General features: G+C 45.1%; 1 protein-coding gene across 4 annotated transcripts in view; it reads right to left on the bottom strand.

The window, feature by feature from the left end:
* The window catches only part of plxna4 (plexin A4), a 641,164-nt gene that overhangs the window by 259,786 nt on the left and 358,716 nt on the right, over positions 1–22,662 (bottom strand). For all 4 annotated transcript variants that reach the window (XM_080207652.1, XM_080207655.1, XM_080207653.1 and 1 more), the window contains exon 5: positions 846–946. In XM_080207652.1, the coding sequence (XP_080063778.1) occupies positions 846–946 (101 nt within the window). The remainder of the gene's footprint in view (positions 1–845; positions 947–22,662) is intronic.

The following is a 22,662-nucleotide window of genomic DNA, read 5'->3' as shown; positions in this document are numbered from 1 at the left end:
TGAGACAGCAGTGCTGACCGCTATGTCATCGTGCCATCTTGAACATTTCACCCTGGACATCACCCTAGAAATTCCAGGAACATCATGCTCCACATTTGCTTATCCCTGGCTTTATTTAAGATCTCGATCCTGTCCAGACCAGACAGCCACCCAGCCCTTTATTAAAAGATGTTTATAGATGGAACATCAACTACTTCCAGACAGTCTGGCCATTAACAAGATTACAAAATCTTGACTGTTGGCCCATAGCCAACTGATGTCATACAACCGAGAAACTACCCATGTATCAGTAATTTTATGTGCTTAGAATTGCATTGACAGAACTTGGTTAATAATTTTACATACAAACCTTTATCTCTCAATGCATCTTTAGTCATCCTTAGTCATCAACTTTACATGGCTGCTGGGACATCTAAGTAAGTGGCCTGTTCCTGGTCTCCTGATGTCCGGAGAGTATTCACTGAATGGCTCATTCTCTGAACTATCCACTGCACCATCTGTAGAAAAAGAGGGATTGAACCCTTCCCAGGCCATGGGGTGGATTCCCCAGGCCCTGTAGAAATTATCTGACTGATGCCCATGAGGTGCAAACCATGTCGGATTTCAAAGAGATGGGCAAACTGATCTGCTTCTTTGCTGCACAAATTCAAAATGATTGTCTTCAAAATTTAACCTAAATGTGCTAAATATTACTCAGTGTCCTTCCTCGGATTGCTTCACCCTCGTGCATGAACATTCCTCATTCACCAAACCCGAGAATGCCCCAAATGATCCTTCCCTTCACAGGGAAATCCAAAGCAAGGAAGAAAGACAAGAAGGTTGGGGGGTTTTGAGTCTGTACTTACGTGTTATGAAGCACACACCAGCCACAGTGAGGATCTCCAGAGCCCAAACATTCTGTGCACGTCTGGTACTGTCCACACGCCTCCACAGGCACTCTGGTCAGCTGCAAGCACAGAAAGAAGATAGAATTTAGCCCAGTGCCATTGAAAGTTCTTGTAAACTGAGGTATGGTAGGCCAGAGGCCTAGCACAGGAGGTCAAGCTGAGTTGTAATGTAAACGTGATTTTTAATACATGATTAGTGATATGCGACCAGTGATACTTGGTTAGGATTGTTTATTTTTATTTATTAGTGTTGCAAGTAGGCTTACATTAACACTGCAATGAAGTTACTGTGAAAATCCCCTAGTCGCCACACTCCGGCGCCTGTTCGGGTACACTGAGGGAGAATTTACAATGGCCAATGCATCTAACCAGCATGTCTTTTGGACCGTGGGAGGAAACTGGAGTACCCAGAGGAAACCCACGCAGACATGTGGAGAACATGCAGACTTTGCACAAACAGTCACCCAAGCTGGGAATCGAACCCGGCTCCCTGGCGCTGTGAGGCAGTAGTGCTAATCACTCTGCCACCATGCCACTGTGAGGTATGGTTTGTGGTGCACACTTTCTAGCATTTGGATCTGATATGTGATACTTAAGAACATAAGAACTAGGAGACCTAGTTCTCGGGCCTGCTCCACCATTCAATAAGATCATGGCTGATCTTTTTGTGGACTCAGCTCCACTTACCCAGCCGCTCACCTTAATTCTTTTTCTGTTCAAAAATTTATCTATATTTGGTTTGTGATATGTTGGATAAACAATGTTTAATACATGAAAATTCTGGAAATCTGCACCTAAGAAAAGACAGATTAATTCTTCAGATATAATCCTTCCTAAGGACTGCAAAGTTAATCAAGGAAGATCTCTTTCAGAAACAAAAAGCTCTCTTTCCTCTTTTAGGTGCAATGTAATTCCAGCACTCACTTCACACTTCCAGCTTCAACTATTTGTCTTTCTGCTCATTATTGTTTCAAGTTTACTGCACCTCTGGCCTTTGTTGTGATCACCCGATCACTAATCACCATCTCTTGCTGGGTCTTACAGTGCCTGCAATCTATACCAGCTATCATACTTGCAACATTCATTGCTTTTTAAGTGAGGTTTTCTTTTTGTTAACAAGCTCAGGGGTGAATGAAGCACTTTCTCATTTCACCATCCAACACCGAGCACTCCCACATCACGGGTCAGACGTGGGTAAAGTTCCTCCTACACCTTGCCCCAGTGAAGTGTTCGCAACTGAGACCTCGAATATGTCTTTTTTACACATGCCATCCTCAGCACTTTTCCAAGTGACTGGGCTAACTTAAGCTAAAGTTGAGACGGTGCTTATTTGTTTGGAGTGGAATTCTGTGGAACATGAGTCAGAATGTTCAGTCTAACTTCACATCCACCACTTGCCGCCGTGACAGAATCATTTTCCATCGCTATCTGTTGGATTCAAACCACAATTTCACTTGGCATGTCTAATATTGTGTCGCAAACCATACTGCGCCAATCAAATCTCACATCAGGAATCACATGTTAAAATGTGTGCATTCAGTATGCTGCTATGATTCTTACAGCTTGCGTCATTTTTTCAGTGCCTTTTCCCCCTTTTAATTATGCAATGAGCAACTGCATATCCCATCAACCAGTATCAACGACAGCCATCTCAGTTTGGGCACAGCACAATTCAGATGTTAAAATTCTCAGCCTTGTGTTCAAATTCCTCCACATCTCTGTAACCTCCCTCGGGCCATGCAACCCTCTGAGGTTTCCAACCGCATCTAATTCTGGCCCCTCAGGCATTCCTGCTTTTAACTGCACCACCACTGGGGGCCGTGCTTTCAGCTGCCTCTACCCCAGGCTGCAGAATTCACTCTCCAAGTCACTCTGTCTCTCTTGGAGAGTGAATAGGAGGTTGGTGGACCTGGATGCGATGCTCTCTCTACTTGTCTGCAAGCTTTTGGTCATCTGAGCTAACACCTCTTGTTGGAGCCCAGTGTGAACTACTGTTTGGTAAAACTCCTGGGAACTATCATAATGACACCGTGCCTTTAAGAGGTATTCGTTTCTTGTATGGGTATGTTTAGAATTCAGATCTGGTTTGCAAGGTGCCGATTTGTCTCAGAAATCTTTTAAATTGGGAGCTGGAAGAGCAGGATAAGTACTTGGGGTTTTTGTTTTCAGCTGAGCTAATGCATTTGTATTTACTTAGCTTTCTCCTGGGGGTTCAGCATAGAAGTTTGTTTAGGTTGATTGACAGAGGCAGCATCGTGTGCTTAATGGGAAGAGCTAGGCTTGCAGGGAAGACACAGTTTCTCTTTCATTTTTAAAATACAAACAGTTTGCTGCCTGGACTGAAAGAATGAAGCAGCATTTTACTCTCTCTGGAAAGGCCTCTCTGACAGCTAAAGGATTGTTAACCTGAGACAAGCAAGTAAGCCTGTGTTTTGCTGACTAATTTCAAAGAGGGGTCTTAGGTTTATATGTGGAATATTACTTGAATTGAAACTCATAGTGATAGATTAGCAGTTAAGAATTATATTTTGCCTTGTTTAAGTAGTAAGTTAAGCTAATTCATTTGTTATAGTTAAACTGTATTGTTAAATAAAATCTGTTTTGGTACAAGCTTCCTAGTGTGTTAGTAAAATTATGTCTAGAGTGTAATATCATACCCTGTTAATCCATCAACAAGTGCCCTCTGGGCTATACACATCTGCACTAATCTTCTCTGAAGTAACTGATGTTTATTCCTAGCTATTCAGATATAACTTGGTGCCTTGTACATCATGGGGCATCTGTCATTGTAGTCTCAATGTGCGGGCAGCAGAATCCAGTTCCAGGACATGGAACATAAATCCAGACTGCCCTCCTCAGTGCAATACTGAAGAAGTGCTGCACTGCCACAGACACCGTCATCTGGATAAAGCATTAAGCCTTCAAGTTTTGAAGTTTATTTATTACCATTACAAGCAGGCTTACATTAACACTGCAATGAAGTTACTGTAAAAATCTTCTAGTCGCCCCACTCAGCGTTTGGGTCAACTGAGGGAGGATTTAATATGGTCGAAGCACTTAACCAACACATCTTTCAGACAAAAAGATAAAAGCAAATTACTGCAAATGCCAGAATCTGAAACCAAAGAGAAAATGCTGAAAAATCTCAGCATCTTTCGGAGGGTGGGAGGAAACCGAAGCACCCAGAGGAAACCCACGCAGACACGGGGAGAACGTGCAAACTCCAAACAGACAGTCACCCAAGCCGTGTCCCTGGCCCTGGGAGGCGGCAGTGCTAACCACTGTGTCACCCAGATGTAGAAATTCCCATGGCACAAATCAAAGAGGAACAAGGAAATTCGCATTCAACCCTTAACCAAGATCACAAGAAAATTGGCTAACCATGTATTCTAATTTGCTGTTTGCAAGATTCCGCTTTGTGCCATGGTTTTTGCTGTGTTACAGCTAAAATGATAGATAGCGACAGCTACAACCTGAGAAGTATTCCCCCGCCTGCAAAACATTTTGGGCAATCTCATGTTAGAAGTGGAGGGGGTTGGGTGAGGGAGGGGTGGTGGAGGAACGCTTACGATGTGAATTTAATCTGAAAATAATTTTAAAGGCAGGGAGGAGGAACATAAATCAACAAACAAAAAACAAAATCCTTTCTAATAAAAATGGGGATCAATACTCAATGCTGTGCAAGTCTATTGCTTTATTCAGCCTCTCCTGTGATTCGGCTCACAAACACCATCCATTATCCCAGATGCAGCAAAACCATTGCACAGTCAGCACTGGGTGTACAGAACTTACCACTCAGAATGTTCTAGAAAGGCTGGACGGAACCGCTCTTCCTTCTTGTCGTTTACTGTGGATGGTATCTTTTCATTTTAGAAAAGTTCAAAAGCCGAAAGGGAGAAACAAAAATCAATTTGGAGAACAGGTGCGTGGAAAATCTCAGCCTCCGGGATTTCCACAGGGGAACTTCCTCACAAGGTCCGTTACTTTACAGTGATGATTACCACAGATAAAACCAGCAAAGAGTCGCCACGAGTTCTAACAGGAGAACCAAACCCCGTCGGGAGTTCACCCAAACCAGAGAGTCGACAGCATTCGGAGACAGAGAGAAACAGAGAAAGCAAAGCTGCAGAAATGAACTCCAGAAAGGCAGACAAAAAGAATTTCAGCCTCTATTAGTTCCCTCTTTCCTTCCTCTATTGGATTTTTCCACTGCAGTTGTGATGTTAGTAGGGTACAAGCATGTTCCTTACAACTCTCACCAACTTTTACAGATGCGCAATAGAAAGCATTCTTTCTGGTTGTAACACAGCTTGGTATGGCTCCTGCTCTGCCCAAGACTGCAAGGAACTACAAAGGGGTGTGAACAAAGTTCAGTCCATCACTCAAACCAGCCTCGCAACCATTGACTCCATCTACACTTCCCACTGCCTCAGGAAAGCAACCAGCATTGGCAAGAACCCCATGTACATAAGAACATAAGAACATAAGAAATAGGAGCAGGAGTAGGCCATCTAGCCCCTCGAGCCTGCCCCGCCATTCAATAAGATCATGGCTGATCTGTCGTGGCTCAGTTCCACTTTCCCGCCCTCTCCCCATAACCCTTAATCCCCTCTCTTATCAAGAACCCATCAACCCGCTTCTTAAAAATATTTAGCAAGGCAGCCTCCACCACTTCAACGGGCAGAGAATTCCAGAGATTCACCACCCTTTGAGTGAAGAAGTTCCTCCTCAACTCCGTTCTAAACCGCCTCCCCTTTATCTTGAGGCTGTGCCCCCTAGTCCTACTGTCTTTTTTGAGCGGGAAGAGTCTCTCCACCTCTACCCTATCCATCCCATTCATCATCTTATACGTCTCAATGAGGTCTCCCCTCATTCTTCTAAACTCTAACGAGTACAAGCCTAGTTTATTCAACCTCTCCTCATAGCTCAATCCCCTCAACTCCGGTATCAGCCTAGTAAACCTCCTCTGCACTCCCTCCAGGGCCAAAATATCCTTGCGCAGGTGCGGCGCCCAAAACTGCACACAGTACTCCGGACATTCTCTCTTCCACCTTCTTCCATTGGGATAAAGATACAAAAGTCTGAGATCACGTACCAATTAAGTCAAGAACAGCTTCTTCCCTGTTGTTGTCAGACTTTTGAATGGACTTACCTTATATTAAGTTGATCTTTCTTTACACTCTAGCTATGACTGTAACGCTTTATTCTGCACCTTCTCCTTACCTTCTCCCCAATGTACTCTATGAACGGTATGTTTCATCTGTATAACATGCGAGAAATGATACTTTTCACTGTATGCTAATACATGTGACAATAATAAATCAAATCAATCAGAAGACCAGAATTCAGCAGGAGTTCCACAGGGTATCGCAATTGCATGGGACATGCCGATAGACAAAAGGATTGTTTCCTATCAGTCCTTGTTTATACTTTTCCTACCTCAGCGTTCCCCTATGGTAATTTCCTCCATCTCTTTACCTTCAAGCTCCACTTCAGCATCTTTAGAATAAAATTTGGTGCATATTAAACACAAAACTATCCTCAAATTCAGGACATCCCAGTTTTCTTTGTAGCCAATGAAGTGTGTTTTGAAGTATAGTTGCTGCTGTATTGTAGGCAGTGAACATGAGGACAAGTTCTCACAATCAGTCATGAGGTAAATTTGTTTTTATTCATTCGTGGGACATGGGCATTGCTGGCTGGGTCAGCATTTTTTACCCATCTCTAATTGTCCAAGGGCAGTTGAGAATCAACCACATTGCTGTGGCTCTGGAGTCACATGTAGGCCAGTCCAGGTAAAGGCGGCAAATTTCCTTCCCTAAAGGACATTCATGAACCAGATGGGTTTTTCCAACAATTGACAATGGTTTCATGGTCATCAGTAGATTCTTAATTCCAGATGTTTTTTATTGAATTCAAAATCCACCATCTGCCGTGGTGGGATTTGAACTTGAGTCCCCAGAACACTAGCTGAGTTTCTGGATCAGTAGTCTAGTGATAATACCACTAGGCCATTGCCTCCTTAATCTGAGGGTGGCATAGTAGTTAGCACTGCTCCCTCACAGCACCAGGGACCCGGGTTCAATTCCCAGCTTGGGTCACTGTCTGTGTAGAGTTTGCACATTCTCATAGATATGGATATCATCGACGCAACTTGTGGGCCTGTTTGTGCTGTAGTTTTTCTATGTTCTATGTTCTATTCTCCCCGTGTCTGCATGGGTTTCCTCCAGATACTCTGGTTTCCTCCCACAGTCCAAAAGACATGCTGATTAGGTGCATTGGCCATGCTAAATTCTCCCTCAGTGTACCCGAACAGGCGCTGAAGTGTGGCGACTAGGGAATTTTCATAGTAACTTCACTGCAGCATTAAGAACATAAGAACATAAGAAATAGGAGCAGGAGTAGGCCATCTAGCCCTTCGAGCCTGCCCCGCCATTCAATAAGATCATGGCTGATCTGTTGTGGCTCAGTTCCACTTTCCCGCCCTCTCCCCATAACCCTTAATCCCCTCTCTTATCAAGAACCCATCAACCCGCTTCTTGAAAATATTTAGCGAGGCAGCCTCCACCACTTCAACGGGCAGAGAATTCCAGAGATTCACCACCCTTTGAGTGAAGAAGTTCCTCCTCAACTCCGTTCTAAACCGCCCCCCTTTTATCTTGAGGCTGTGCCCCCTAGTCCTACTGTCTTTTTTGAGCGGGAAGAGTCTCTCCACCTCTATCCTATCCATCCCATTCATCATCTTATACATCTCAATGAGATCTCCCCTCATTCTTCTAAACTCTAACGAGTACAAGCCTAGTTTATTCAGCCTCTCCTCATAGCTCAATCCCCTCAACTCCGGTATCAGCCTAGTAAACCTCCTCTGCACTCCCTCCAGGGCCAAAATATCCTTGCGCAGGTGCGGCGCCCAAAACTGCACACAGTACTCCAGCTGCGGCCTCACCAATGCCCTATACAGCTGCAGCAAGACCTCCCTACTTTTATATTCAATCCCTCTCGCTGTGAAGGCCAGCATCCCATTCGCCTTCCTGACCACCTGCTGCACCTGTAAGTAAACTGTTTTTTGATGGTAGTGAAGGATAAACACTGGCTCAGACATTGGGATAAATTCTTTGCACTTCAATAATAAAATCGCAAAATTTCATACTTCTTCAGAAAGTGGACAGTGAAATATATCCAACAATGCAGCGTTCCATCAGGACAGCATTGAGGTGCCAGCCTAGATCGTGGGGTTCAAGTCTCCAGAGTAGTCTTTCAACAGAAGAGCGTCTTGAAACAGAGGAGGCGGTTAAGCCTAGGCTAACTGTTAAATTGGCAACAGGTAAGATGTACATTCAATAAAAGTCCAACATGATATACAGGGAGAGGTGGGGGAAACAGGAATAAATTAAAGTCTAATGCTGATAATTTGTAAGGATCTCCATTTTGATAGGATTACTCTTGATGGCATGAAGCCTCTACATTTAGTTGGCATATCATTAGATTAACGAGGGGGACACCAACCACCCCCCCCCCAACTCTCTACAAAAAGAACAAGTAAAATCTTCCCTCTTTAAGTGTGATGGGTGAACTGTCAATCCTGCATTAAGTACTTATTACCGACCCTGAGGTATTGTCAAGCTGCTTCGCTACGTCTGTGTGGCATGTTTCAATAATTACAGCTATCAAAAATCCATTACCACCCAACGTAACCAGCTCTCAGCTTCAAAGACAATGACAGAGGGAACACTTCTCCCGGTGAACCCAGCGATCGGACATTTGTCTGGGAATGGCAACACTGACTGGAATATTACCCAGGATGCCTTGGGTGAAACCTCCAAGCCTCATTAGTCCTGTCACTGACTGAAATCAGGACTCATGAAGCTCTGTCTCCATCTCCGAATCATTATCACAATCCGGTGATATCACCTCTTCCCTTCATCCTATTAACTGCCATCCATCAAACTCTTCATCTAAGTATTGTATTCTTATTAATCTCATCATCCTGTGAGACTGCTGCCTAGAACCATAGAATCGTAGCATCTCTACAGTGCAGAAGGACACCATTCGGTCCAAAGAGTCTGCACTGAATCTCTGAGAGAGCGTCGCATCCAGGTCCACCAACCTCCTATTGACAGGCAGGGGTCTATTCCATTTCTCCACTGGGCTGCAAGGAATAAGCTCATTCTAAAGCAGCTTTTCACTTACTTTTTAAAGTTGATTTATTGTTGTCGCAAATAAGACTTACATTAACACTGCAATGAAGTTACTGTGAAATTCCCCCAGTCACCACATTCCAGCGCCTGTTCAGGTTAATGCACCTAACCAGCAAGTCCTTCGGATTGTGGGAGGAAACTGGAGCACCCGAAGGAAACCCACACAGACACGGGGAGAACTTGCAGACTCCACGCAGACAGTGATCCAAGCTGGGAATCGAACTCGGGTCTCTGGTGCTGTGAGGCAGCAGTGCTAACCACTGCACCATTGTGCCACCCCTTGGCATAGCTCCTCATAATGTGGGCCAAATCCTACTGTACTGAGTGACTGAATGAGAAACTGCACCAACAGGCCAGTAAAGGCTATAGTTCCTTTGCCATTTTGTGCTAAATGAAATGTTCTCCGCTGAGAAATTGACGTCGTCTCTCATTGAGCCACAGGGCAGTGATGTGTGGAGGGGGTGCAAGGAAGGACATTAAAGGTAGCTCCTTTGGTGATATTTGTAGTGACATTGTAAGTCCTTTATGCTCCTGTCTTGCCTTTCGCTAACAGCAACTGATTCCTCCCACACCCTGAAGCAGTTGGATGTGTGCATGGGGAGGACCAAATTAGCCCAGAACCATGGAGTGGATTCATACAGCCCATTATTGTTACTAAGCTGATACACAGGAGGTTAGACCTGGTACGCACCATATACACAGACACTGACTCACAGACTCACTCGTATGTGCACACAAGTTCTCACACACACACACACACACACACACACACACACACACACACACACACACACACACACACACACACACACACACACACAGGTTTCAGCAGAAGTGGATTTTAGATAGAATTGGGACAAATCCACAGAATCAAACAGGCCATTCGGCCAACTAGTCTGTGCTGGTGCTTATGCTTCACACAAGCCTCCTCCTGCCCCTCTTTATCGAACTGCATCAGCCTGGCCTTTCTCCCTCACCTATTTACTCAGCACCGTCTGAACAGCATCTCTACCACTCATCAGAACTTCCCCTGTGGTAGCAGTTTCCACATTCTAATCACTGTGAGTCAATACTGACCGTCTGAACTCACCCACCTAAAAATGAGCAAATTGTACATGGTATCAGGCAGGATCAGAGCACAGAATAACTCCTCCAGATAAGAAGGGAATATTTTATTGACTTTTTTTAAATAGTCTCTGTTGACACGAACACTTGGCCATCTTCACTGAAAGGCCATATTTTGGGTTTTGCTCTGATACAGGGTAGCATGGAAGCACAATGGTTAGCACTGCTGTCTCACAGTACCAGGGACCCGGGTTCGATCCCAATCTTGGGTGACTGTGTGGAGTTTGCACATTCCCCCCGTGTCGGTGTGGGTTTCCTCCAGGTGCTCCAGTTTCCTCCCACAGTCCAAGGATGTGCAGGTTAGGTGCGGTGGCCATGCTAAATTGTCCCGTAGTGTCTCAAGATGTGTAGATTAGGGAGAATTAGTGGGGTAAATACATGGGGTTATGGGGATGGGGAGGTTGAAGAGTTGGTGCAGATTCGATGGGCTGAATGGCCTCCTTCTACACAGTAGGGATCCTCTGAGGTTAACGTATGCACGTGTATATTTTGTTATATATATAGACACTCACACATGCGTACGTGTTTTTAGGCGCAATAGAGATTTTGCATGTGCCTCTCTGAAAAGTGAGGTACAATCAGAAAGCTGGAGACAGAGAGTGAGAGGGATGTAAAGTGGGGTTCTAATTGCCAGCTAATTACACTGTGTGTACCTCAGCCTTTACAGTGTGGAGCAGTGTCAGCAACTCAGCTGCTGTGACCCTTCATCTCTGCTGGGTTACTGACAGCAGCAGCCACCTGAACGATGCTGATGTCTGACCTTCATATAGAGCTGTCAAAGAGGAAGAATCACTGCCTGTAATGACAGTAAAAGTCTGTGAAGATGTGCCTGACAGAATGGAATTGTCACTTCTCTTTGCAGTTTATATCAATACTAAAGTCTAATTCTTTGACAATATAATTGTCCCTTTTTTCCCCTTCTTATTCTTCCTACTTTATGCAGGTCTCGTCAGCTTTTGTTCAAAAAAAAAGAATTAACCCTTTAAAGACCAGTGAATGTCTTTGTAATTTCTACTTATTCTTCAGCCCGCTCTCCCCTGGTGATGCTGGTTCATCCCAGGGTTGTTGTCTCACAGCTATGAGTTACCTACCCTCTACACCTCACTCGAGTCAGTTCAGGTAGACTTAGGACCTCAGAAGATCAATTCTGCTCCTGCAGGAGTCGCAGAGTAGACAGAGCTCCCTTACCTCCCAGGGGAGGTAAATGACTGCCCTTGACATCAAGGCAGTATTTGACCTAGTGTGGCATCAAGTAGCCAAAATTGGAATCAATGGGAATTAGGGGAAAACCCTTCACTTGTTGGAGTTGTTCCTGGCACAAAGCAGGATGGTTGTGGTTGCTGGAGGACATCACTGCAGGATTTCCTCAGGGTAATGTCTACACCCAACCATCTTCAGCTGCTTCATCAATGACCTCCCTTCCACCATGAGGTCAAAAGTGGGAATGCTCACTGATAACTACACCATGTTCAGCACCTTTGGTGATTCTTCAGACACTGAAGCAGTCCATGTTCAAATGCAACAAAACCTGGACAATATCCAGGTTTGGGTAGACAAATGCCAAGTAACATTCACGACACACAAATGACAGACAATGATCATCTCCAAAGAGAAAGACTCTAGCCATCATTCCTTGACATTCATTGGCCATCACTGAATTCCCCATTGTCAACATCCTGTGGGTTATCCTCAATCAAACACTGAACAGGACTAGCCATATAAATACTGTGGGTACCAGAGCAGATCAGAGTCAAGGAACCCTGCAGTGAGTAACTCACCTCCTGACTCTCCAAACCCTGTCCACCACCTACAAGGCACAAATCAGGAGTATGGTCAAATGCTGTCCACTTGGTTGGATAAGTGCAGCTCCAATAACACTCAGGAAACTCAACATCATCCAGACAAAGCAGCCCTGCTTGAATGCTATCCCTTCCATAAATATTCACTCCCTCCATCACCAACAAACAATGGCAGCAATGTGTGCTGTCTACAAGATACACTGCAGGAACTCACCAAGGCTCCTTAGACAGCACCTTCCAAACCCACAACTGCTACCATCTAGAAGGATATTACATAGAACATTACAGCGCCGTACAGGCCCTTCGGCCCTCGATGTTGCCCCGAGCAGTGGAACCAATCTAATGACCCTCTAACCTAAACTATTCCAATGTTATCTATATGCCTATCCACTGACCATTTGAACACCCTTAAAGTTGGCGAGTCTGCAACTGCTGCAGGCAGGGCATTCCACGCCCTTACTACCCTCTGAGTAAAGATGGGCAGCAAATACCTAGGAACACCACCATCTTGAAGTTCCACTCCAAGTCACTCACCATCTTGACTTGGAAATATATCGCCATTCTTTCACTGTCACTGAGTCAAAATTAGAGACTCAGTGACAGTCTCTCTAACAGGACTGTGGGTCTATCCACACCATATGGAATTTCAGCAGCTCAAGGAGGCACCACCTTCCCAAGGGCAACTTGGGATGGGCAATGGCCCAGCTACTGATGCCCACGTCCCATAAATGAATTAAAAAAACCCTGCTTGGGTGATCTTGAGCTGGGAAGGATATGCCAGCGTTCATCAAGGTAGGAACAGGATCATGCTTGGTGATGACGCTTCCCATGGATGAATAGCTTGCAACACTCACTGTCTGGGCTCACTTATCACAATAAGTCATTTGAGTGAGCTTGCTGGGGCTCCAACCTCAACGTGAGCGCTGAGGGGGTGGGAATGGGGAAACTGGTCCGGTTTTTTCTGGGTAGAGCAGAGCAGACCTAATGTTCAATGAGATTTGATATTAAAATGTAGACTCCTGCAACTTGTAAGAATGGCTTCCCAGGTTAAATCAGCACCTTTAGGTCCTTAAATCCAGTCACTGCATAGCATTCCTGCTTCACAGAGAAAATATTGGCCTTTAAGAAGAATCCACGTACAAGGCCCCTGAGTCCCATATTTGATTTGATTTATTACTGTCACATACATAGTGAAAAGTATTGTTTCTTGTGCACTATACAGACAAAGCATATCATTCATAGAGAAGGAAAGGAGAGAGTGCCTAATGTAGTGTTACAGTCATAGCTAGGGTGTAGAGAAAGATCAACTTAATGCAAGGTAAGTCCATTCAAAAGCCTGACAGCAGCAGGAAAGAAGCTGTTCTTGAGTCAGTTGGTATGTAACCTCAGACTTTTGTATCTTTTTCCTGGAGGAAGAAGGTGGAAGAGAAAATACCCAGGGTGCGTGGGGGATCCTTAATTATGCTGGCAATATTTGCTGAGGTAATTATTAATGTAGACAGAGGCTGGTTTGTGTGATGGATATGCGATTACTCCTTATAAAGCAACCCGTGTCACTTAGTAAAACCAACTGAGAAATATGTCTGAGCTCCTTGGATAAGGACAGCATCTCCACAGTGTTACACTAAGATCACACTGTGAGTACTGTGTCTCCACGTTACTGGAAGAAGAGCAGAGCACTGGAGAAAATGCATAACAGATTTACAAGGATGGTGCCAGATCCAAGGGATCTTAACCAACAGGAACAACGGGACAGGCTTGGGATACTCTCCAGGGAGGGGAATGACGAGGTGCGTCGTGGCAGAGGTCATTAAAGGTATGAAGGAGTTTCGGAGGGTAGACAGAGAGCGCACCTTTCTTGTTTTATGGAGTCCAGGGAGCAAAAACACAAGAGAGTCACTATTAAATCCAAGAAGGAATTCAAGAGAAACTTGAAATTCAGAGAGGAGAGAACATGGAACTCACCATGATAATTAGCTGAGGTGAACTGTATAACTGCATTTATGAGGCAGCATGGTAGCAGAGTGGTTAGCACTGCTGCTTCACAGTGCCAGTGACCCAGGTTGCCTGTGCGGTGTCTGCACATTCTCCCCGTGTCTGAGTGGGCTTCCTCCAGGTGCTCTGGTTTCTTCCCACAGTCTGCAAGATGTGCTGATTAGGTGCATTGACCAATGCTAAATTCTCCCTCAGTGTACCGGAACAGAGGATGGGGGGATTTTCAGAGTAACTTCATTGCAGTGTTAATGTAACCCTGCTTGTAACACTAATAAATAAACATTGGAAAACTTTAGTAAGTGGATGAGACAGAAATAGAAGACATTGCTACCAAATTGAGATAAAGAGGGGTGTAAGTGCAGGAAAATAAATGTTGGACAAAGGGGAATGGCCCATTTCTGTCTCGGTAAACAGCCTGTATTGCCAGGTAAGATGGATGCATATCTCGCCATGGGAGCAGAGAACACAGCCTGGTTTAGCTCTGATTATCACCCAGCACAGACCTGGCAGATTTATACTGGGTCAGAGCACGTGACCTAATGCATCTTATTTACTGAAGTCCATTTCATACCATTGAGCTGTAAAATTCTTACAGTAAATCCTTCTTCAGGATTCACCTGGCTGACGGCCTCCTGCTTGACAGTAACTTGCTGTAAATTTCTCATTACTGAGGTGGGCCCTCTCAGAAGTCCTCCTTGCATGAAGGGGAGCGACGGAGAATAAGAAGCTTGTTTTAAAGTGCAATGGAGTGTGACAGAGAGCTAAAACGCAGATCAACGATTATCTAACCGTGCGCTGGGGCAGCCTTGAGGGGCTGAGTGGGCAACTCTTGTTCCTATCTTCAAGTAACTTTTAGATGTCCTCTGCCCTGCTGGGGTGATATATTTCAACCTCTGTACCCCACATAAGCACAGGGAACTCCCTCGCAGAGATAAGGCTACATGTTCTGACAATGGAAATAATCTGTTAGCTGTGAAATGTTCTCCTCTTATCTGTATCAATGGGTGTGTGTCGTGTAATACAGCAAGAACTGATGTGTCTTCCCGCATGCCGTATCCCAATGAGAGGACTTGCCTTCTACACTTTGTACTCACCGCAGATAAATCCTCTGAATTCAGGGCACAGCTTAATAAAGAAATTATATTATTTTTAAACTATTTTGCTTTTGTTGCAATGTTTATACATGCCACAGCAAGGAAGATTGGAGCTCAGGCTACAGGGGGTGAAATGGTTCTCTGAGAGAACACTGACTGAAATAGAGAAAGCATTAGATTGGATAATTACTTCATGTGGAACGTGTCAAAAATGATCTTGTATTGCAAAAGAGCGGCTGCTGTTTGTTGTGAATAATAACAAACTCAATGTGCTTACACAGACACAATTACATCCGTACACATTTACATCTACACATGTCGACACACACACACGTGTATTTTCGTGTGTGTGTCAGGATAACATGTTTAAATGGGTTGGATTTTGCTCTTCCAAAAACACACAATCATTACCATACAATCCCTACAGTGCAGAAGGAGGCCATTTGGCCCATCAATTCTGCCCCATCCACAAACCCACCCAGGCCCTATCCCCATAACCCCACAAATTTACTCTGCTAATCCCCCTGACACTAACAGTCAATTTAGCATAGCCAATCAACCAAACCTGCACATCTTTGGGCTGTGGGAGGAAACCGGAGCACCCGGAGGAAACCCACACAGACACAGGGAGAATGTGCGAACTCCACACAGACTGTCACCCGAGGCCGGAATCGAACGCAGGTCTCTGGCGCTGTGAGACAGCAGTGTTAACCACTGTGCCACCCACTGAGGTCAACATGGTGGGGACTGTTTTGCCCTTGTCATTTTACAAGATGCCTTTAAACATTGTGGGCGAAATTTTCCAGTCCTGTCACACCAACAAGATTTCCTGCCATAGTGAATGGAGATTTGGTTGAGCGCCAAATTCTCCGACCTCGCTTGCCGTGATGGCTGGCGCGTGAAGGGCCGGTGAGATTGTGGCGTCTTTAGTTTATAGGCTGGGACTTTTCCGGCCCTACCCACTGGCGGGATCTTGCAGGCCTGCCAAAGACAACCGCATCCCACCACTGCCCTGCGTCGCCCCACCCCACCCTGCCCAATTCCGCACACAACAGATTCCCCAACAGCACAGCCAGTGAGCTACATAGTCATTGACTTTGACACTGTGGGTCAACCCCACAGCACAGGGACAGCATCGGTTCAAGAAGGCAGCTCATCATCGCCTTCAAGGGTAACTAGGAATGGGTATTAAATGCTGGCCAGCCAGCCACGCCCATGTCCCACGAATGAATAAAAAGTAATAAAATTAATAAAATTTCACCTGGTGAGTCAACTCCACCTCCAAAAACACACGGTGGTGAAGGAGGAGGTGGAGACAGAGAATCCCAGCCTCAGGCCAGAATCCTCCCATCTCACCGGCCATGGGAATCGGAGCGGGCAGTACAGGAAACCCAGCAGACCATTCAAAAGTCCGATTGAGTACAGGTGGGAATTTCTGATCTTGGGGTGCACAAGGCCGGAGAATCCCACCCTTAGTTTATAGGTTTGAATGTATATTGTTTTTGTTGTCACTGTGACATCTGAAGACTCAATTGTCCCACTGGCTGGGGTGTTTTTTTTTAAATATATTCACTCAAATTGACTGCCTGCCAAACAGTGCATTAGTGAATATTTCATATTCTATTAGCCTATCCAGTGAATGAAGGCCAGCAGGAATGGGATGTCAACTCGGGATCTGTCCTGTGTGAAAGGTGGAGCATGCTGTTCCCAAGTCGGAAATGGGATCGTCCCCACGTCAAGGGTGAGATACTCCTTGTCTGCCAGAGTTGCCATTTGGCCCTAACAGCCAGGCCCACCATTCAATAAGATCATGGCTAATCTGCACCTTAACTCCATCAAACTGCCTTGGCTGAACTGATCTCAGTTTTGTGACTATGAAAGATCCTCCACATTTCCTGTGTTGCAGGCCAGCTCTCCTCTCACCTAAAATGACTGGAGGTGGTCAAAATCACAAACAATCCCACTCCAAGTGGCATCACTGCATTGGTGCTTGAAGGAAGACAGCACAAAATAGCAGGTTTCCTTTCAGCCAAATACTGCAGTTTCAATATTAAGTAAATAGTAAAGTAAAACAACACGTTCCTTCTCATATTTTCCCTCCGGTAACCACTGGGGAAATGGCTTCAATAGAATAGAACCCACTCTGCAGACTCCCTCTCCCCTTCAGTGAAGCATGCTTATCAATGGACTTTACACAGACACGTGTGGAGCTAAGGGGGAATGGCCTTGACTTGATTAATGGCTGCTATCTCACTTAATGGGGCAGAGGAAGTGGACATGCTTCGTGCAGCTGTGAAGCATCCTGTGATTGCTGTTTGTGGGATCTTGCTATGTACAAAGTGACTTCCACATCTGCCTCCGTGAAGCAGGCATTGCCCTTCCAATTAATAAAGAACAAACAAAAAAAATTATAGCACAGGAAGAGGCCCTTCGGCCCTCCAAGCCTGCACCAACCATGCTGCCAATTTAAGCTAAAACCTCCTACCCTTTCCAAGACCGTATCCCTCTATTCCCATTCTATTCATGTATTTGTCACGAAGCCCCTTAAAAGTCACTGGCACATCTGCTTCCACGACCTCCCCAGCAGTGAATTCCACGTGCTCACCGCCCTCTGTGTTAAAAAAAACTTGCCTCGTACATCTCCTTTAAACCTCACCCCTCACACCTTAAACCTCTGCCCCCCTCATAACTGGCTCTTCCACCCTGCAGACAAAGGATGCTGTTTGGGGAACTCTGATAGGGTGCTACCTAAATGCAGGATTTTTCCTATCAGTAGCTATCAGGACAGAATAAACAAATTGCATTGATTTCTGGGATTTCTAACAGTATTTCTAGGGTCACATTCCATGACTCCATCCTTTAATTCCATGAGATCCTTGGTCACAATCCTATTGTTCCTCCTTTTTATTTTGGATGACTTGTCTCCTTCATTGCTGGCAGCAGTGTCTGGGAACTCTATCGTTCATCAGTGGAGACTCAGGATTGGCAATCCACAGCCAGTGGTAAAGGTGCTACAGCAGTAATAAAGTCAAGTGCATCTACAGCCACTGCCCTCATAAGAACCTTATTCCCGGTTCATTTTAGCACACAACTGCGCCCATTTAATAACACACAGCCTTGCCTCGCCAGCATACAGCAATGGGGCATTGAAACATACAGTGCAGAAGAGGCCCTTCGGCCCATCGATTCTGCACTGACATGCAAGAAACACCTGCTTTTCACAGCATTCAAAGAAGAACCTATCCCATCATTAGCTTCATGAAGAAATTAGCTCACTAATAACCCTAACCTCCCATTCAATTCGCTAATCGCCTCAAAGATGATTTAACACATTTCTTTCTCTGTCTCTCTCGCTCTCTCACACACGTTCTACCCTCTCTGCCTCCTCCAGTGCCTTGCACAGTTGACCAAAGTCATCTGCAAGGCCAGTAGCCTATTAGGTGGAGGAGACTATAACAGCTCAGCCCCAGGGACCAGATTGAAGGCCCAGCCTGAACAGTGCACAAGAACCGATGATTGAGACAGTTCTATTCAGGGTTGACTGAAAATACGATCACTTCCTTGAGCAAAGCTGCATAGGACACCAAGTAATGTCTATAATGGATCCTCACCAGGAGGAATGGAAAAGTCTTGCGTCGTATACAGGCCAGACCACATAAGAATCATAAAATCCCTGTAATGCAGAAGCACACACTGACTCTCCCAAGTCTTACCGCCGTAGCTCCACATATATGTCCCACTAGTCCACACGTCTTTGGACTGTGGGAGGAAACTGGAGTACCCAGAAGAAACTCACGCGTACGGGGGGGATTGTGCAAAGTCCACACTGTTCATCACCCAAGTCCGGGAATCGAATCCAGGTCCCTGGCCCTGTGAGACAGCAGTGCTAGGCACCATGCACCTGCTGTAGCAGATTTCCTTTCCTTAAGAACATTGGAGGACCAGATACACCTGGCAGGTTCAAGGTCACTGTAACTGGCACGAGTTTTATACTCCAGATTCATTTATTGACCTAAACTTCAACTCCCCAGCCTTCTGAGATTTGAGTTCAGGTCCTGAAATCATTGTTTCTGGTCTGTGGATCATTAGTCCAGTAGCAGCACTACAATATACAGTACCACTGTGACTGAGGCAACAGCCTGGTCTCTGCAGAAGGTGAAGTTTATAACAAAGAACAAAGCAAATTACAGCACAGGAACTGGCCCTTTGACCCTCTAAGCCTGCACTGACCAGGCTAGAATACATAGAATCCCTACAGTGCAGAAGAAGGCCATTCAGCCCATTGAGCCTGCACCAACAACAATCCCACCCAGACCTTCACACTTTACCCACATACTTACCTACCAATTCACCTGACACTCTCCTAACACTAAGGAGCAACTTAGCATTGCCAATCCACCTAACCTGCACATCTTTGGACTGTGAGAGGAAACTAGAGCACCCAGAGGAAACCCACGCAGACACAGAGAGAACGTGCAAACTCCACACAGATAGTGACCCAAGCCAGGAATCGAACCCGGGTCCCTGGCGCTGTAAGGCAGCAGTGCAAACACTGTGCCACCTGATGCTGCCCATCTGAATTAACACTAGCTACCCTCCCTCTATTCCCATCCTGTTCATGTATTTGCCCATACGCTCCTTAAAGTCGCTATCGTATCCTGAGTTATTTAAACACTTGCTGGGGAGGGAAGGGTGAAGTCATTTAAAATTTATCCAGTTGGAAGATTGGGAGAATTTAAAAGAGGATTTCTCCATAAAATCAGTTAGTTCACTGCACATTAAGCCACCTCAAAGCAGTTCTGTGTCGGCAATCACGCTAAGGATTGTTGGAGCCTGTTGAAGGATAAGGATCTAATTGTCTTAAAATTCATCACCAAATTGGATTAAATGACACTGATATATATTAAAATGGAATTAAGTTGTTTGGATTATTGAGAGCTCATCCAAAGTGCTTACTTGATGAAGGGAGGTTATAATCATGTACTTTTCTGATTCTTATTTTAATCTACTTAGAAAGCAGCTCCACTTTTCATTACTTTTTTTTATATAAAATTAATTTCCAGTTCCGTCTCTCCCCTTCGTATTTTATTGTTATTCATTGGGAACTGGTATGAAAATAGACAAAGAAGAGGACCAAACAATAGAATTCGTACAAGATATTAAATGTCGGAATTCAATATATGGCCTCATTGTTCTTGGGAAACGCTTTGTGAATGCTCCCTTCCTACTTCTCGGCTCTACACTGATTGGTACTTGGTTCTTCATCCATATTTCTCAAGTAAAATAAGAGTCTGCAAACTGCCAACCACCCAGAACGGCGCGCCGTTCAGAGCTGGTTATGATTTGCTGGGTAGGAAACTCAGCTAAGTTGTGTTCCCCTGGGCTTTGATTCATGAGCAGAGATATAAGCAACAACAGCTTACATTTATATAGCACCTTTAATGTAATAAAATGTCCCAAGGTGCTTTGTAGCCGCGTTGTCAAATGACACTGAGCCACATATGGAGATATCGGATCAGGTGACCAAAGGCTTGGTCAAAAAGGTAGATTTTTTAAGGGTGAAAGGGTGGTAGACAGAGGCAGGGAAGGAATTCCAGAGCTTAGGAATGACCGAAGGCATTTGGTTCAATGACTTGCACCATCTGATTTTACCCATGAGTCATAGCGTGTCACTTCATCAAAGGTGGTAGTTAATCATTGTTAGAGACTGCCATTTTGATTACAGAGTGTTCTCATAAGCTTTTCTCCTAAAGTAATTGTTTCGCTGGCATCTGTTGAGGGTTCTGAGCATGCGGGCTTTTCAGTTTGCAAGAAAATGACCTAGAAGCAAGATCTGTTTTACCAGTGCTCCTGTTCTGCTGAATTGCTGTTCTTGGTAAACATTAACAAGGGGCGTCACAGTGGCAGCAGTGGCTGGCACTGTTGCCTCAGAGCGCCAGGGACATGGACTGTGGGTCCCGACTTGGTTCACTGTTTGTGTGGAGTTTGCATGTTCTCTGGGTTTCCTCCGGGTGCTCCGGTTTCCTCCCACAGTCCAAAAGATGTGCAGGTTAGGTGCATTGGCCATGCTAAATTCTCCCTCAGTGTACCCAAACAGGCGCCAGAGAGGGGTGACTAGGGGATTTTCACAGCAACTTCATTGCAGTGTTAATGTAAGGCTACTTGTGACACTAATAAATAAACTTAAAACTTAAACTTTGCTATTTGTTTAGCTAAAGACGTTCCTTATTTTAAACAATGCATTCACGTTGGTCAAAAGCACATTTAATTGTTTGATCCTATTTTAAACAATTAACTAGACAAATACTTCACCAAGACACTGAAACTGCCATCTTTGCATTTCTCCCAGTTACAGTGAGCCCTGAAACAAATACAACTTTGCAGAATCTTTTCTCCCCGGCAGCCTCCCAGGGGAAGAAGAGCTTGGGAAAAGATCCTGTACATTTTTTGTTACAATCTTCACCACGGTGGTGTGTGGGGGAAGAGAGATCAAATGGTCAAATGGGGGTGGTGAGGAGGGTGTAACAGCTTCAGTCGGGCAATCAATGCTGGCCTATTGGAATATGAGCTCCCTGATTAAGGAGTCAATTGATGGATCTTGTATTTAACTAGGACTGTCAGTTCCTCTGGCACTCCTGAAGGTAGCCTACCGACTGATAGCACTCTGTGTACCGCTGCTGGAACTGTAAATAAAGGGATTCTGGTAAAGGGATTCCTGCCTCCGAGGACTTATCATAGGGGGTCAAAAAAATGACCTCAATCTCAATTCCAAATGCCAGTCGAAGCAGGCATGAGCTGGAAAGGGAGTTTGAGGTGCAAGAGAGATGTCAGACGATGCTGTCACATCTCATTATTCTCCACCTCACAGATTGCCATTTTTTAAAGTTCATGTAAGGGACCATATCTGATACAACTCAGTGACTTAATCAAAATCCTTATACTGCATAGAAACACATAGAACTTACAGCACAGAAACAGGCCATTCAGCCCAACATGGGTCTACGCTAGTATTCATGCCCCAGTCTGACTTCACCTTACCCGGCCAACATTCTCTATTCTGTTCTCCCTCACGTACCTCTCCAAGTTCCTCTGAAATCCAACCATGTCATTCATCCAGCTACTGTGTGTTGTTAGTGAGTTCCACATTTTCACCGCACTCTGACTCTTTCTCCTGAATTCCTTGCTGGATGTATTGGCGACTATCTTATATCTGGGGTCCTGGGTTTTGAACTCACCAACTATGGGTGAAATCTTACCAAAAAAATGGCAGAATTCTGGTTCCAGCTCAAAAAATGGACTATTTGCCTCTGATGGCGCTGGCGTGTTTTTGGGTCGAATCTTACGCCTCATTAGCAATAATTTTTATGCCCACCATTTCACGATGCTCCGAAAGATGTCTTTCCCTCTGATTTGCTCCCCCACCTCCCCCCCCACCCCTTGCAATGACTTAACTGCTGCGAATACTGCGGAGCTCCATATAAACGGCTCCCCAACTCTTGTTCCACAACCATCACAGGGGATAATAGGCAAGAAGGGAGGGAGGGAGCCCACACTAGGATGCTGG

This window comes from Carcharhinus amblyrhynchos, chromosome 19, assembly GCF_965287045.1.
Source record: "Carcharhinus amblyrhynchos chromosome 19, sCarAmb.v2.hapA, whole genome shotgun sequence".
In the NCBI taxonomy this organism is placed as follows: domain Eukaryota; kingdom Metazoa; phylum Chordata; class Chondrichthyes; order Carcharhiniformes; family Carcharhinidae; genus Carcharhinus; species Carcharhinus amblyrhynchos.
This window is presented reverse-complemented; position numbering and strand designations above follow the sequence as displayed.